This window comes from Ranitomeya imitator, chromosome 2, assembly GCF_032444005.1.
Source record: "Ranitomeya imitator isolate aRanImi1 chromosome 2, aRanImi1.pri, whole genome shotgun sequence".
NCBI lineage: Eukaryota > Metazoa > Chordata > Amphibia > Anura > Dendrobatidae > Ranitomeya > Ranitomeya imitator.
Genome location: NC_091283.1, coordinates 504,533,110 through 504,550,007, shown reverse-complemented (window position 1 = coordinate 504,550,007; position 16,898 = coordinate 504,533,110). Strand labels below are relative to the sequence as shown.

General features: G+C 43.6%; 1 protein-coding gene across 2 annotated transcripts in view; it reads left to right on the top strand.

Annotated features, from left to right (window-relative positions):
- Positions 1–16,898, top strand: part of RAPGEFL1 (Rap guanine nucleotide exchange factor like 1) — a 94,850-nt gene that overhangs the window by 26,550 nt on the left and 51,402 nt on the right. For both annotated transcript variants that reach the window (XM_069751628.1, XM_069751626.1), the window contains 3 exons: positions 12,179–12,257; positions 14,496–14,646; positions 15,644–15,741. In XM_069751628.1, the coding sequence (XP_069607729.1) occupies positions 12,179–12,257; positions 14,496–14,646; positions 15,644–15,741 (328 nt within the window). The remainder of the gene's footprint in view (positions 1–12,178; positions 12,258–14,495; positions 14,647–15,643; positions 15,742–16,898) is intronic.

Genomic DNA, 16,898 nt, shown 5'->3' with positions numbered 1-16,898 from the left:
TTCAAAAATAATTGTAAACTATTTCTGGCCTTGAAACCTCGCTCCTCTGGTGACCCAGTTCAACAAGTTTTGATCATTATTTCTTTTTTACGTGGCGACCCTCAGGACTGGGCATTTTCTCTTGCGCCAGGAGATCCTGCATTAAGTAATATCGATGCGTTTTTCCTGGCGCTCGGATTGCTGTACGATGAACCTAATTCAGTGGATCAGGCAGAGAAGAATTTGCTGGCTCTGTGTCAGGCTCAGGATGATATAGAGGTATATTGTCAGAAATTTAGAAAGTGGTCCGTACTCACTCAGTGGAATGAAGGTGCGCTCGCAGCTATTTTCAGAAAGGGTCTCTCTGAAGCCCTTAAGGATGTCATGGTGGGATTTCCTATGCCTGCTGGTCTGAATGAGTCTATGTCTTTGGCTATTCAGATCGGTCGACGCTTGCGTGAGCGTAAATCTGTGCACCATTTGGCGGTATTATCTGAGCATAAACCTGAGCCTATGCAGTGCGATAGGACTTTGACCAGAGTTGAACGGCAAGAACACAGACGTCAGAATGGGCTGTGTTTCTACTGTGGTGATTCCACTCATGCTATCTCTGATTGTCCTAAGCGCACTAAGCGGTTCGCTAGGTCTGCCACCATTGGTACGGTACAGTCTAAATTTCTTTTGTCCGTTACCTTGATCTGCTCTTTGTCATCTCATTCTGGCATGGCTTTTGTGGATTCAGGCGCTGCCCTGAATTTGATGGACTCGGAGTATGCTAGGCGTTGTGGGTTTTTCTTGGAGCCCTTGCAGTGTCCTATTCCATTGAGAGGAATTGATGCTACGCCTTTGGCCAAGAATAAGCCTCAGTACTGGACCCAGCTGACCATGTGCATGGCTCCTGCACATCAGGAGGTTATTCGCTTTCTGGTGTTGCATAATCTGCATGATGTGGTCGTGTTGGGGTTGCCATGGCTACAAGTCCATAATCCAGTATTAGATTGGAAATCCATGTCTGTGTCCAGCTGGGGCTGTCAGGGGGTACATGGTGATGTCCCATTTCTGTCTATTTCGTCATCTACCCCTTCTGAGGTTCCAGAGTTCTTGTCTGATTACCGGGATGTATTTGATGAGCCCAAGTCCGATACCCTACCTCCGCATAGGGATTGTGATTGTGCTATCGATTTGATTCCTGGTAGTAAATTCCCAAAAGGTCGACTGTTTAATTTATCTGTGCCTGAGCACGCCGCTATGCGGAGTTACGTGAAGGAGTCCTTGGAGAAGGGGCATATTCGCCCGTCATCATCGCCATTAGGAGCAGGGTTCTTTTTTGTGGCCAAGAAGGATGGTTCGCTGAGACCTTGTATAGATTACCGCCTTCTAAATAAGATCACGGTTAAATTTCAGTACCCCTTGCCGTTGTTATCTGACTTGTTTGCTCGGATTAAAGGGGCTAGTTGGTTCACCAAGATAGATCTTCGTGGTGCGTATAATCTTGTGCGAATTAAGCGAGGCGATGAATGGAAAACTGCATTTAATACGCCCGAGGGCCATTTTGAGTATCTAGTAATGCCATTCGGACTTGCCAATGCTCCATCAGTGTTTCAGTCCTTTATGCATGACATCTTCCGAGAGTACCTGGATAAATTCCTGATTGTGTACTTGGATGACATTTTGATCTTCTCGGATGATTGGGAGTCTCATGTGAAGCAGGTCAGAACGGTGTTTCAGGTCCTGCGTGCTAATTCTTTGTTTGTGAAGGGATCAAAGTGTCTCTTTGGTGTTCAGAAGGTTTCATTTTTGGGGTTCATCTTTTCCCCTTCTACTATCGAGATGGACCCTGTTAAGGTCCAAGCCATCCATGATTGGACTCAGCCGACATCTCTGAAAAGTCTGCAAAAGTTCCTGGGTTTTGCTAATTTTTATCGTCGCTTCATCTGCAATTTTTCTAGTATTGCTAAACCATTGACCGATTTGACCAAGAAGGGTGCTGATGTGGTCAATTGGTCTTCTGCTGCTGTGGAAGCTTTTCAAGAGTTGAAGCGTCGTTTTTCTTCTGCCCCTGTGTTGTGTCAACCAGATGTTTCGCTTCCATTCCAGGTCGAGGTTGATGCTTCTGAGATTGGAGCAGGGGCTGTTTTGTCGCAGAGAAGTTCTGATTGCTCGGTGATGAAACCATGCGCCTTCTTTTCCAGGAAGTTTTCGCCTGCTGAGCGAAATTATGATGTTGGCAATCGAGAGTTGCTGGCCATGAAGTGGGCATTCGAGGAGTGGCGTCATTGGCTTGAAGGAGCTAAGCATCGCGTGGTGGTCTTGACTGATCATAAGAACTTGACTTATCTCGAGTCTGCCAAGCGGTTGAATCCTAGACAGGCTCGTTGGTTGCTGTTTTTTGCCCGTTTTGACTTTGTGATTTCGTACCTTCCGGGCTCTAAAAATGTGAAGGCGGATGCTCTGTCTAGGAGTTTTGTGCCCGACTCTCCGGGTTTATCTTAGCCGGCGGGTATTCTCAAAGAGGGAGTAATTGTGTCTGCCATCTCCCCTGATTTGCGGCGGGTGCTGCAAAAATTTCAGGCTAATAAACCTGATCGTTGCCCAGCGGAGAAACTGTTTGTCCCTGATAGGTGGACGAATAAAGTTATCTCTGAGGTTCATTGTTCGGTGTTGGCTGGTCATCCTGGAATCTTTGGTACCAGAGAGTTAGTGGCTAGATCCTTTTGGTGGCCGTCTCTGTCGCGGGATGTGCGTTCTTTTGTGCAGTCCTGTGGGATTTGTGCTCGGGCTAAGCCCTGCTGTTCTCGTGCCAGTGGGTTGCTTTTGCCCTTGCCGGTCCCGAAGAGGCCTTGGACACATATCTCTATGGATTTTATTTCAGATCTTCCCGTCTCTCAAAAAATGTCAGTCATTTGGGTGGTTTGTGATCGCTTCTCTAAGATGGTCCATTTGGTACCCTTGTCTAAATTACCTTCCTCCTCTGATTTGGTGCCATTGTTCTTCCAGCATGTGGTTCGTTTACATGGCATTCCAGAGAATATCGTTTCTGACAGAGGTTCCCAGTTTGTTTCGAGGTTTTGGTGAGCCTTTTGTGCTAGGATGGGCATTGACTTGTCTTTTTCCTCGGCTTTCCATCCTCAGACTAATGGCCAGACCGAACGAACCAATCAGACCTTGGAAACATATCTGAGATGCTTTGTTTCTGCTGATCAGGATGACTGGGTGTCCTTTCTGCCTTTGGCTGAGTTCGCCCTTAATAATCGGGCCAGCTCGGCTACCTTGGTTTCGCCGTTTTTCTGCAACTCTGGGTTCCATCCTCGTTTCTCTTCAGGGCAGGTTGAGTCTTCGGACTGTCCTGGTGTGGATACTGTGGTGGACAGGTTGCAGCAGATTTGGACTCATGTAGTGGACAATTTGACCGTGTCCCAGGAGAAGGCTCAACGTTTCGCTAATCGCAGACGCTGTGTGGGTCCCCGACTTCGTGTTGGGGATTTGGTTTGGTTATCTTCTCGTCATATTCCTATGAAGGTTTCCTCTCCTAAGTTTAAACCTTGTTTCATTGGTCCGTATAAGATTTCTGAGGTTCTTAATCCTGTGTCTTTTCGTCTGACCCTTCCAGATTCTTTTTCCATTCATAACGTATTCCATAGGTCATTGTTGCGGAGATACGTGGCACCTATGGTTCCATCTGTTGATCCTCCTGCCCCGGTTTTGGTGGAGGGGGAGTTGGAGTATATTGTGGAGAAGATTTTGGATTCTCGTGTTTCAAGACGGAAACTCCAGTATCTGGTTAAGTGGAAGGGTTATGGTCAGGAAGATAATTCCTGGGTCTTTGCCTCTGATGTCCATGCTCCCGATCTTGTTCGTGCCTTTCATATGGCTCATCCTGGTCGTCCTGGGGGCTCTGGTGAGGGTTCGGTGACCCCTCCTCAAGGGGGGGGTACTGTTGTGAATTCTGTGGCAGATCTCCCTCTTGTGGTCACTAGTGGTACTTCGGCTGATTCTCTCTGTGAGCTTCCGTTGGTGGAGGAGAGTGGTACTGTGGCTTCTGAGTTTCCTTCCTCAGGTGATGTGGTGAAGTCGTTAGGTGCGGCTCTATTTAACTCCACCTAGTGCTTTGATCCTGGCCTCCAGTCAAAGTTCTAGTATTGGACCTGTTTCCTCCTGGATCATTCCTGTGGCCTGCTGCTCTGCATAGCTAAGTTCCGCTTTGTTATTTAGTTTGCTGCTTTTTTCTGTCCAGCTTGCTTATTTGTTTTTTTCTTGCTTGCTGGAAGCTCTGGGACGCAGAGGGTGTACCTCCGTGCCGTTAGTTCGGTACGGAGGGTCTTTTTGCCCCTTTGCGTGGTTGTTTGTAGGGTTTTGTGTTGACCGCAAAGTTACCTTTCCTATCCTCGCTCTGTTTAGTAAGTCGGGCCTCACTTTGCTAAATCTATTTCATCTCTACGTTTGTCTTTTCATCTTAACTCACAGTCATTATATGTGGGGGCTGCCTTTTCCTTTGGGGTATTTCTCTGAGGCAAGGTAGGCTTATTTTCTATCTTCAGGCTAGCTAGTTTCTCAGGCTGTGCCGAGTTGCATAGGGAGCGTTAGGCGCAATCCACGGCTGCCTCTAGTGTGGTTGGAGAGGATTAGGGATTGCGGTCAGCAGAGTTCCCACGTCTCAGAGCTCGTTCTATGTTTTTGGGTTACTGTCAGATCACTGTATGTGCTCTGACTTCTATGTCCATTGTGGTACTGAATTACCTCATCATAACAGTTCTAGCAGCAGACACATCTCTACAACAACTGTTAAGAGGAGACTTTGTTCAGCAGGCCTTCATGGTAAAATAGCTGCTAGGAAACCACTGTTAAGGACAGGCAACAAGCAGAAGAGACTTGTTTGCGCTAAAGAACACACGGAATGGACATCAGACCAGTGGAAATCTGTGCTTTGGTCTGATGAGTCCAAATTTGAAATGTTTGGTTCTAACCACCGTGTCTTTGTGCGACGCAGAAAAGGTGAATGTATGGACTCAAAATGCCTGGTTCCCACCGTGAAACATGGAGGTGGAAGTGTGATGGTGTGGGGTGCTTTACTGTTGACACTGTTGTGGATTTATTAAAAATAGAAGGCATACTGAACCAGCATGGCTACCACAGCATCTTGCAGCAGCATGCTATTCCATCTGGTTTGTGTTTAGTTGGACCATCATTTATTATTCAACAGGACAATGACCCCAAACACATCTCCAAGCTGTGTAAGGGCTATCTGACCAAGGAGAGTGATGGGGTGCTACGCCAGATAACCTGGCCTCCACAGTCACCAGACCTGAACCCAATCGAGATGGTTTGGGGTGAGCTGGACTGCAGAGTGATGGCAAAAGGGCCAACAAGTGCTAAGCATCTCTGGGAACTCCTTCAAGATTGTTGGAAGACCATTTCCGATGACTACCTCTTGAAGCTCATCAAGAGAATGCCAAGAGTGTGCAAAGCAGTCATCAAAGCAAAAGGTGTCTACTTTGAAGAACCTAGAATATAAGACATATTTTCAGTTGTTTCATACTCTTTTGTTAAGTATATAATTCCACATGTTAATTCATAGTTTTGATGCCTTCAGTGTGAATGTACAATTTTCATAGTCATGAAAATACAGAAAAATCTTTAAATGAGAAGGTGTGTCCAAACTTTTGGTCTGTACTGTATATATATATATATATATATATATATATATATATATATATATATAGTGAAAACATTGGAACAGCATCAAATTACTGCCTTACAAGGCATGCAGAGCTCTTCCGACCAGCAATCCAATGGTCAAAAAGTAATAAACTCAAAAAAAAGGAAAAGCAGCACAAAATAATTTAAAAAAGTGGACTTTAATGCATGAACGGTGTGGCAACGTTTCGGATGTGTTATCCTTTGTCAAGCCTGACAAAGGATAACACATCCGAAACGTTGCCACGCCGTTCAGGCATTAAAGTCCACTTTTTTTCAATTATTTTGTGCTGCTTTTCCTTTTTTTGAGTATATATATACAGTTAGGGCCAGAAATATTTGGACAGTGACACAAGTTTTGTTATTTTAGCTGTTTACAAAAACATGTTCAGAAATACAATTATATATATAATATGGGCTGAAAGTGCACACTCCCAGCTGTAATATGATAGTTTCCACATCCAAATCGGAGAAAGGGTTTAGGAATGATAGCTCTGTAATGCATAGCGTCCTCTTTTTCAAGGGACCAAAAGTAATTGGACAATGGACTCTAAGGGCTGCAATTAACTCTGAAGGCGTCTCCCTCGTTAACCTGTAATCAATGAAGTAGTTAAAAGGTCAGGGGTGGGTTCCAGGTGTGTGGTTTTGCATTTGGAAGCTGTTGCTGTGAGCAGACAACATGCGGTCAAAGGAACTCTCAATTGAGGTGAAGCAGAACATCCTGAGGCTGAAAAAAAAGAAAAAATCCATCAGAGAGATAGCAGACATGCTTGGATTAGCAAAATCAACAGTTGGGTACATTCTGAGAAAAAAGGAATTGACTGGTGAGCTTGGGAACTCAAAAAGGCCTGGGCGTCCACGGATGACAACAGTGGTGGATGATCGCCGCATACTTAATTTGGTGAAGAAGAACCCGTTCACAACATCAACTGAAGTCCAGAACACTCTCAGTGAAGTAGGTGTATCTGTCTCTAAGTCAACAGTAAAGAGAAGACTCCATGACAGTAAATACAAAGGGTTCACATCTAGATGCAAACCATTCATCAATACCAAAAATAGACAGGCCAGAGTTAAATTTGCAGAAAAACACCTCAAGAAGCCAGCTCAGTTCTGAAAAAGTATTCTATGGACAGATGAGACAAAGATCAACCTGTACCAGAATGATGGGAAGAAAAAAGTTTGGAGAAGAAAGGGAACGGCACATGATCCAAGGCACACCACATCCTCTGTAAAACATGGTGGAGGCAACGTGATGGCATGGGCATGCATGGCTTTCAATGGCACTGGGTCACTTGTGTTTATTGATGACATAAGAGCAGACAAGAGTAGCCGGATGAATTCTGAAGTGTACCGGGATATACTTTCAGCCCAGATTCAGCCAAATGCTGCAAAGTTGATTGGACGGCGCTTCATAGTACAGATGGACAATGACCCCAAGCATACAGCCAAAGCTACCCAGGAGTTCATGAGTGCCAAAAAGTGGAACATTCTGCAATGGCCAAGTCAATCTCCAGATCTAAACCCAATTGAGCATGCATTTCACTTGCTCAAATCCAGACTTAAGACGGAAAGACCCACAAACAAGCAAGACCTGAAGGCTGCGGCTGTAAAGGCCTGGCAAAGCATTAAGAAGGAGGAAACCCAGCGTTTGGTGATGTCCATGGGTTCCAGACTTAAGGCAGTGATTGCCTCCAAAGGATTTGCAACAAAATATTGAAAATAAAAATATTTTGTTTGGGTTATGTTTATTTGTCCAATTACTTTTGACCTCCTAAAATGTGGAGTGTTTGTAAAGAAATGTGTACAATTCCTACATTTTCTATCAGATATTTTTGTTCAACCCTTCAAATTAAACGTTACAATCTGCACTTGAATTCTGTTGTAGAGGTTTCATTTCAAATCCAATGTGGTGGCATGCAGAGCCCAACTCGCGAAAATTGTGTCACTGTCCAAATATTTCTGGCCCTAACTGTATATATATATATATATATATATATTGCCTTCTCACCCCCCAATGGGGGTGTTTTTTTGTCCTTTCTCATTCTCGGGTCCTCTACCAGAGGCCTGGGAGTAGGAGAGTCCCGTGCAGGATCTTAGCTGTTCCCAGCATTGCGCTTTTCTGGACAGAGAGCTCAGATGTTGCTCCTGGAATCTGTTGTAGCCATTCTTCCAACTTAGGGCTTACTGCACCAAGCGCTCCTATCACCACTGGAATCAATGTTGCCTTCACCTTTCACATCTTCTCCGGTTCTCCTTTGAGGGCCTAGTATTTCTCCATCTTCTTATATTCCTTCTTTCTGATGTTGCTGTCACTTGGCACTGCCACATCTATTATCATTGCTGTCTTCTGATCCTTGTCTAGTATCACAATGTCTGGTTAGTGAGCCAACACCTGCTTATCCGTTTGAATATTGAAGTCCCACAGGACCCACAGGATTTTAGCCCTTTCATTCTCCTCCACTTTTTCTGGAGTCTTCCACTTGGACTTACGGAGATTTAGCTCATATGCTGTGCAGATGTTCCTGTATACAATTCCTGCTACTTGATTGTGGCGTTTGGTATACACTGTTCCTGCTTGCATTTTGCATCCTGCCACTATGTGTTGGACTGTTCTGACGTTTCTTTGCATAGTCTGCATCTTGGGTCTTGTCTTGTGTGGTATATTCCTGCTTCTGTGGATTTGGTGCTTAGTGCTTGCTCTTGTGCCACTATGATTAGTGCCTCTGTACTGTCTCGGAGTCCAGCTTTCTCCAGTCATTGGTAGGATTTCTCCATGTCAGCCACCTCCATTATCTGTACATCCTATGCAGCGGTTTGTCTTGCCATTGTGCTTAATGTTCCTGTTCTTCCTTCCAGATCTGATGTTGTTGCCGCCTTAGGCTTTCTCTCAGCATCTCCTCTTTTAGTGAAATTTTCCTGATGTATTCCTGGATACTCCTTGTTTCATCCGTGATGGTGGCTTTGATGCTTTTCAAGCCTCAACCACCTTCCTTTCTGTTGGTATACAATCTTTGGGTGTTAAGACTTAGGGTGGAGACCTCCATGCATTCTGAAGAGCTTTTGTGTCTTCACACCTGCAGCTTCCATGTCTTCTTTTGGCCTACACACTATGCCAGCAGGGTATCTGATAACCGGCAGGACATATGTATTGATGGTGCGGATTTTATTCTTCCCATTGAGCTGGCTCTTCAGGACCTGTCTTACCCTTTGATGGTATTTGACTGTTGCTGCTTTCCTTGCCTCCTCATCATGGTTACCATATACCTGTGGGATGCCGAGGTACTTGTAGCATGTCTGTACATCTGCTATGTGCCCTGCTGGTAATTCCACTCCATCAGTCTTGACTACCTTGCTTCTCTTTATTACTAACGGCTGCACTTCTCCAGTCTGAAGGACATCCCGATGTCTTCGCTGTAGATCCTTATCAGGTGGATCAGTGAATTGATGTCTGGTTTGTTTTTCGCATACAGCTTGATGTCATCCATGTTGAGGAGGTGGCTGATGGTGCTTCCACTCTTGAACTTGTATCCATAGCCAGACTGTAATTATCTGACTGAGGGGGTTCAAGCCCATGCAGAACAGCAATGAGGACAGTGCATCACCTTGGTATATGCCACATTTGATGGTCACTTGTGCTAGTTGTCTTGAGTTGACTTCCAATGTTATTCTCCATAGCCCCATGAGTTTTGGAGGAAGGTTCTTAATTTCCTGTTGACATTGTAGAGAGCCAAATATTCATAGATCTTAGGCTTTCCTGTAGTCAATCCAGGCTGTGCTGAGATTGTTCTGTCAGGATCTTGAGTCTTGAGCGACTGCTCTATCTACTAGGAGCTGGTGCTTAGAGCCTCTGGTGTTGGTCCCAATGCCTTTCTGAGCTGAATTCATGTACTGATTCATATGGTTCTGCAGCTTGGTGGCTATGATGCCTGACAGTAGTTTCCATGTTGTTGTAAGGCAGGTTATTGGTCAGTAGTTGGATGGAACTGTTCCTTTGTGAGGATCCTTCAAGATCAGCACTGTTCTTCCTTGTGTTAGCCAAGTTGGATGTTGGCCTGCTTCTAGCAGTTAGTTCATCTGCTTTGCCATGCGTTCATGTACCGCTGTTAATTTCTTTAGCCAGTAGGTGTGGATCTTGTCTGGGCCAGGTGCTGTCCAGCAGTTCATGTTCTTGACCCGCTGTTGGATGTCTACTTCTGTAATGGTTCTCGCTCTAGGTGGTTGCGTTGTTTCATTCTCAGATCTTGCAGCCATATTGCACTGGTGTTGTGTGTTTTATCCTTCTCCCATATGTTCCCCCAGTATTGTTCAGTCTCTGATATTGGTGGAGTTGCACCAGACAGTATGCTAAAAGATTCCAATATATATATATATATATATATATATATATACTGTATATTATATATACAGCTCTGGCAAAAATTTAGAGGCCACCACATCAAAACCCTGTCATGGGCAGCCTAATCTCCAGACCTGAACCCCATTGAAAACCTCTTGAATGTGATCAAGAGGATGATGGATAGTCACAAGCCATCAAAGAAGAACTGCTTACATTTTTGTGTCAGGAGCAGTGTGAAAGACTAGTGGAAAGCATGCCAATACGCATGAAAGCTGTGATTAAAAATCATAGTTATTCCACAAAATATTGATTTCTGAACTCTTCCTGAGTTAAAACATTAGTATTGTTGATCATTATGAACTTGTTTTCTTTGCATTATTTGAGGTCTGAAAGTACTGGGTTATTTTTTTTTTATTTTGACCATCTCTCCTTTTTGGGAAAAAAATAGAAAATTTATTGCTTGGAAATTCGGTGACATGTTGGCAGAAGTTTATAGAATAAATGTACAATTTACATTTTTACTGAAAAATATATGTGACGCCCAAGAGACCGGGGTACCCAGAACCGGACCAATGGGGTCTGTCTCTTGAGGGGGATGTCACGGGTGGCTTGACCCGGTGCTGTGGCCTCAGGCAATGCACAGTGTAAAGGGTATCATGAGGGAACAGGCACTTACTTGATCAGCAGCAGGTTCTCCCAGCGGTGATGATCCCAATCCTGGATAGATGGCTATTGTCCAAATGAAAGACTGAGGCACTGAAACGTTTAACCAGTTTACTTTAACAAAAAAGGATTTACAACCAGTCCTGTCACCGGAGTCTGTATGGGAACTCTGAGTTACTTTGACCCTGCCGGGGTCTTCGCCTCTTATTGTACGCAATATCTGTGTGGCCCTGCTGCTGTATGTGAACTGGCTGCCGGCCCAATCTGTCCCCTCCGGGTCCTGGTTCGACGGGCAACCCGAGTCCTTTTATCGGCTTACCCCCTCCGGGAGTACCGCTGAACTCTGTGTCTGTTGCTGCGTCTGACCCTAGTGAAGCTGATATCACCTCACGTTTTTCCGGTTGCTGTATTATATGTAATGAATACAGCCACGGATCCGGTATCCATCTTTGCGCCTGTTCTGGGTAGTGATTAATGCTACCCGGTTCTCACAATGTCCTTTTTCTCTATCCCTCTTCTCCTCAGGCCGGTGATTTGGGCCTGGAAACTGTCATAGGGCTGTTAGAAATTCAGCTGTATGACCTCTCACTTTCAGCTCCTTAGCCCAACTGCCCAACTGCCAGTTCTTCTCTCAGACCAGAATGGATCAAGGGGAGTCTCTGGAGCTCCCCCTTCTGGCCGGAGGAGGTAGTGCAGTCTTGCTATTTTAGTATTTGTATTCAGTGTCAGTAACTATATTTGTGGCAAATACCTCTAGGGGTGCCACATATACCTATGAAGAGAAAAATCAGACAAACAGCATTTTGCAGTGGTCTGCTAATTTTTGCCAGAGCTGTGTATATATATATATATATATATATATATATATATATATATATATTATATTATTATTTATTTATATAGCACCATTAATTCCATGGTGCTGTACATGAGATGGGGTTACCTCAAAATACAAATATCACTTACAGTAAACTAACAATGACAGACTGGTATAGAGGGAAGAGGACCCTGCCCTTGCAGACTTATATTCTACAAGATTATGAGGAAGGAGACAGTAGGGCAGGGGTTGCAGTATATATATGATGTACCGTGATCTCCTGGCTGTAGATTACCAGGACAGGATCACACAGTGCTGGGTATATACTGTATATAATGTACAGTGATCTCCTGACTAGATTATTGGAACAGGATCACACAGCTGCTGCTTTGTGATGTAGAGTATACTGTAGGTAATGTGGCTCTGCTGATGTTTACGTGCACAGTATAGTCTCTATAATAAGGGATCAGGTAGCACGTTTCTCTACATACTGTCACTGGGTGTGCCGAATGCTACCGACTATGACATGCCAGGGCACACACTACAGGTACATATTTGTCTTTCGTAACTGATGATCAGACATTGGTATAGATTAGGATATAAGGACATTGCCAAATAAGTGTTGTGAGGCTGCATGTGGGAGCTACATTGATACTAGTTCACATAATCCTTCTTTTCTCTTCCATCAGAATTAGCATTGGATGATTTTATACTGACCCACACCCTATTTATACCGACAGAAGAGCTCCTGGTCCAGTTACAACAGTAATATCCTTCCAGTGTTTTTCTCTCTATCAATGTGTATATGTTGGGAACTAATGTATACTTTGGTGTATTATGCCCATGTGCTCATAAACTATACATATACCATGTCCGATGTAGTATGATGCACAGCATTTTTTATTTCCAGGTTGCTAAAGAACTGATAAATGAAGAATGTTGTGTATCTTGGATGGATGTTTACATTTTCTACATTTACAATTTGCCCTTGAAAAATCACCTGTAAATTAAAAGAGACTGCTTTTGCATTCGTTGCCTATCCTTAGGATAGGTTATCAATGTCCAATTGGTGGGGGTGCAACAGACTGACACCCCCCCGCCAATCAACTGTTCTCAGTGTTGTTGGTGACTAGAACTGACCACTTACGGACCTGCAACGCACAGCTCCCTTTACTGTATAGTGGTTATCAATGTCCGATTGGTAAGGGTGCGACAGACCGACACCTCACCGCCGATCAGCTGTTCTCAGTGTTGTTGGTGACCAGAACTGACCACTTATGGACCTGCAACGCACAGCTCCCTTTACTGTATAGTGGTTATCAATGTCCGATTGGTGAGGGTGCGACAGACCGACACCTCCCCGCCGATCAGCTGTTCTCAATGTTGTGGGTGACCAGAACTGACCAGTTATGGACCTGCAACGTACAGCTCCCTTTACTGTATAGTGGTTATCAATGTCCGATTGGTGAGGGTGCGACAGACCGACACCTCCCCACCGATCAGCTGTTCTCGGTGTTGTTGGTGTCCAGAACTGACCACTTAAGGACCTGCAACGCACAGCTCCCTTTACTGTATAGTCGTCACGGCCATGTACTGCCACCTATTGATTTGAGTATGGGGCGGATGTGCACTACCCGGCCATGGCCACTATACAGTAGATAGAGCTGTGTAGCTCCATAACTGGTCAGTTCCGGCTGGCACCGAGATCAGCTGTTCAGCGGTGGTGTCTGGTGTCGGAACCCCTAACCAATCAGACATTGACTACCTATCCTAAGGATAGACAACCAATAACAAAGTAGTGGACAACCTCTTTAAGAGAATTGAAATGTCCTCATTTTAGAAATATTCTCTCATATTTTTGGGAAAGCTTGGCGATAACCAATATGGTTGCCATCATAGTTCACACTGAGGTAATTGTATGATTTTCCTCAGCCCTAGAGTAATAGAACGTTTTACAGAAGGCTTGTGAATAAGTCAGAAGTGTCCACTGTTTGCTCTTATTTTATTCCCACTGCTCCGCTGAATAATCTATTTTGTCTTTTTGTTCCAGAGATATGGGTCTTTTTATTTTGAGCTAATTTTATAATTTTATAATCTTTAACAAGGGGGTGTAGCTTATGTGGTAATAATGCACACCAGCCTAAAAACACCCACCCCCCAGAGAATTTTGTGGGCAGTACCCTTGTAGATACCAAAAAAATCGCATTAAATATAAAGGCCCATATGTCTGGAACCATATAGCAGATTTAAAAAAAGAAAAAAGATGAATGCTTGGGGGAGCAACTGGAATAAAACAAGAGTAAAAACTGGCCACGTTTGACCTGGTGACAGGTCCTTTTTAAAAGGTTGTTCCAATCTTATAGCCTTATAGGATTAGCATAGAGACAATCATAGGGAAGATTCAGTTTTATCGGTAGTCATGAAACTTTTACTGAAGCTATGAACCTATATTACTAAGTCCTAACATTTGCTGCCAGGATCCACAAAATTGCCTTATTATCTTTCTTTAAGGAATAGAGTTGTCCATTATAGGGAAAAACAGCGTCCCTCTTGTTTATTGGCTGTGACTGGTACTGCAGTTTATTCTTAATCATTTAAATAGAACTAAATAGGATACTAGGCACTGATCATGGACATAAATGGTGCTGTTTTCTCAGCTGTATTAAATGCTTTATCTTTTGACAATTGTTGGCACTTCTGGGAACAAAGATTTTATATTGGTCCACACATTGCAGAAAGCTGTCTGCCAAAGGCTCTTTCAACCCACATCTATTCCCTCTGACCCCCATACGCATACATACTGGGCTCTGCTGAGCGTGTGTACTCAATAGCATCTAATTACATGTCATTCGGAAGAAATTGTCTATTTGTTTGGTCAAACACAATACACCCGTTAAAACAGTATAAAGAAGCAGGAAAAAAAGCAAAAACAAAGTATTGTTTCATCATGTCACATAAGTTGGAATGGGTCTATATTTTTATTGAAATTTTCCTTAATATAAAAACTTTCTGCGGCTGTAGTCGACATAGCTCACCGACATGGGAAGGAAGTGATGCTGTACAAAAGAAGCAAGCTGTGCTCTGTGCTGTTCTTCATCTGCTGGACACGTACAAGGATTCTCTACAAGAAGAGGAGAAGACCTTTCAGCTTATCAAGGTTAGAGAAGACGCCATGGTGACCAGGACAAAAGGATACAAATATATAGCCACAGTCAGCGTTGCTCTTGCTTTGCTTTACTTTACGGGGGTTTTCTCATCTTCAATCCTCAGGAGCGCGTCGCTCCCCTGCCTTCTGGCTTCCTGCCTGCCAAGGGGCGGTGTGCTCCTGATTGATAGTTTGGCTATGCTGCTGGAGTACTCACACATGCTGCAAGCAGAGAACAGTTTTGGCCTCCCTCAGAGCAGTGCTCCCTCATTGCCTAGAAAATAATCCAGCTTGAATTTGTATTATTTTTAACAAGAGGCAAATTAGAAAGTTCCTTGTTTTACAAATATTTTGCAATTTTATCCATGTACCAAGATGAGTAAACCCCTTTAAAGCATTTCATGGCTGAGGCAGAATAGCTTGGTCCACCTCCAACCACTGGTGGTGAAGCTACAGAATAAGCTGAAAGCAACTGAACGATGTTGGTTCTTTAACGCTCATATAAATTATTGGGGTCACGGAAACAGCACATCATGATGAAGAGTGCTGTTTCCGTAACTTGAGAGTTAGAAAACTGGCTGTGATACACTGTTTCTGAAACTCTTGATAACTCAATAACATTTGTAGAAACATTACCCATGTTTCCCAGGTCTTCCATACAACTTTCACAAATCATAATTAGAGGCCAGATTGTAAAATAATGCCTGCATGTTGTAATGGGGACGTTCAGACGTTCAGAACAATGGGGTCTGTATGGAATTCAGACTGTCCTAAGTGGCAGGCGGGAGGCAAGCGAGACAAGACATCAGTTTGACAGAACTGGGTTAAAGGGTCAATCATTTGTGTAATTGAAGTCTCATGGTCAAATGCACCTGATAAACACATACATATACACATGGGATCACAGGCCAAAGGCTCACATGGGATTATAGGTCAAGGAGAAGAATGGATGAAGAACTATAAATTTGAGAAACATTTTCCTCCTCAATAATGCTTTGATTCCTTTCAGGATTTCTATGTCCTGGTGATGCGGGATGCTCCAAACATTCCTCAGCTCGAGGGCAATGTCATCAGGCTGCATCGATTGGTGGAGACAGCTGAACTCAGGTAGAATAAATCACTCTTATTTTTGTTTTATAATCAGTGATGTCCTCTCATTGATAATACATGAAGCCAAATTCTGACTTTCCTCCTCCATTACCTATTGTATTTGACTAAATAGTCATTTGTGCCATCACAATATTTTACCGTAGAGAACTCCTATCTAGGCCATATTCACACATACGGTTTATGTTAGTGGGTTTAATGGCAGATATGCTGGAAACCATTAGGAGCTAGCGATAGTTTGTAGTCCTCCTTTGGAGGATGCACAGATCTCAGTCACTAGCAATAAATTACCATGTGGTAATATAATGTCAGTGTACAAAAGTATTAATACTCTCAAAAATGCACAGGACATCAAGGAACCAAAAATAAAAACAGTATATTGGAGGTCTGAGCATGATGATGCTTCAAGTGAGGCTACAGTGTTGTCAAGGGGTCCTGAAAATAGGTCGAGATTGGGGAGCGATGAGAAAGGGAGGAGAAACAGGAAAAGGACTAGAAAGCTGTCCGCTTGCCGCATATTTGCATCTTCTTCTCAGGAGTCATCACTTGTCATGGAAGTCATTGGAGTGGACGTCTCTGAAGGCAGATTATTTTAATATTTTTTGAGGGGCTAATTAGAAGTACGTCTACCCTTTTTTGCTTGAAAACAAGTGTTTAATGGTCGGTGGTGCACCAGATAGGATTTATTCTAAGGAAGCATGCTTAAATTTATGGGCACAGTACCCTTGACAGATCTGTACAAACGTTGGAACCCTAGGTGCAGCTTCAGAATGGTCTTCCTAGACTTTCTTTATTGTTATGTTATTGTTTAATATAGGGTATGTTTTTGTAGATATTTTATAAAATGATGTATACATTGATATTGGTTATTTAATTTAGGAGCTTTTGAGAGAATTTACCACTGTCAAGCAGCATGCTTAGCGTATTTATTGAAGTGAAGAGGGGGAAAAATAGACATATTTATGGCAAGTTGGGGAATCACCAACCTAGTCATTCTGTTAAAGGGGCTCATTCACGTTTAGCAAAAAGGCAGTTAACATAGGCTTTCTGAGTTCTGTCACTGATCTTGGAGACTTCTTCTGTAGGTTCAAGTACATCTTGTCTTGGGCATCGGATACTGTATAGTGGCTGACCACTGCATCTTTGATCCTGAGCTT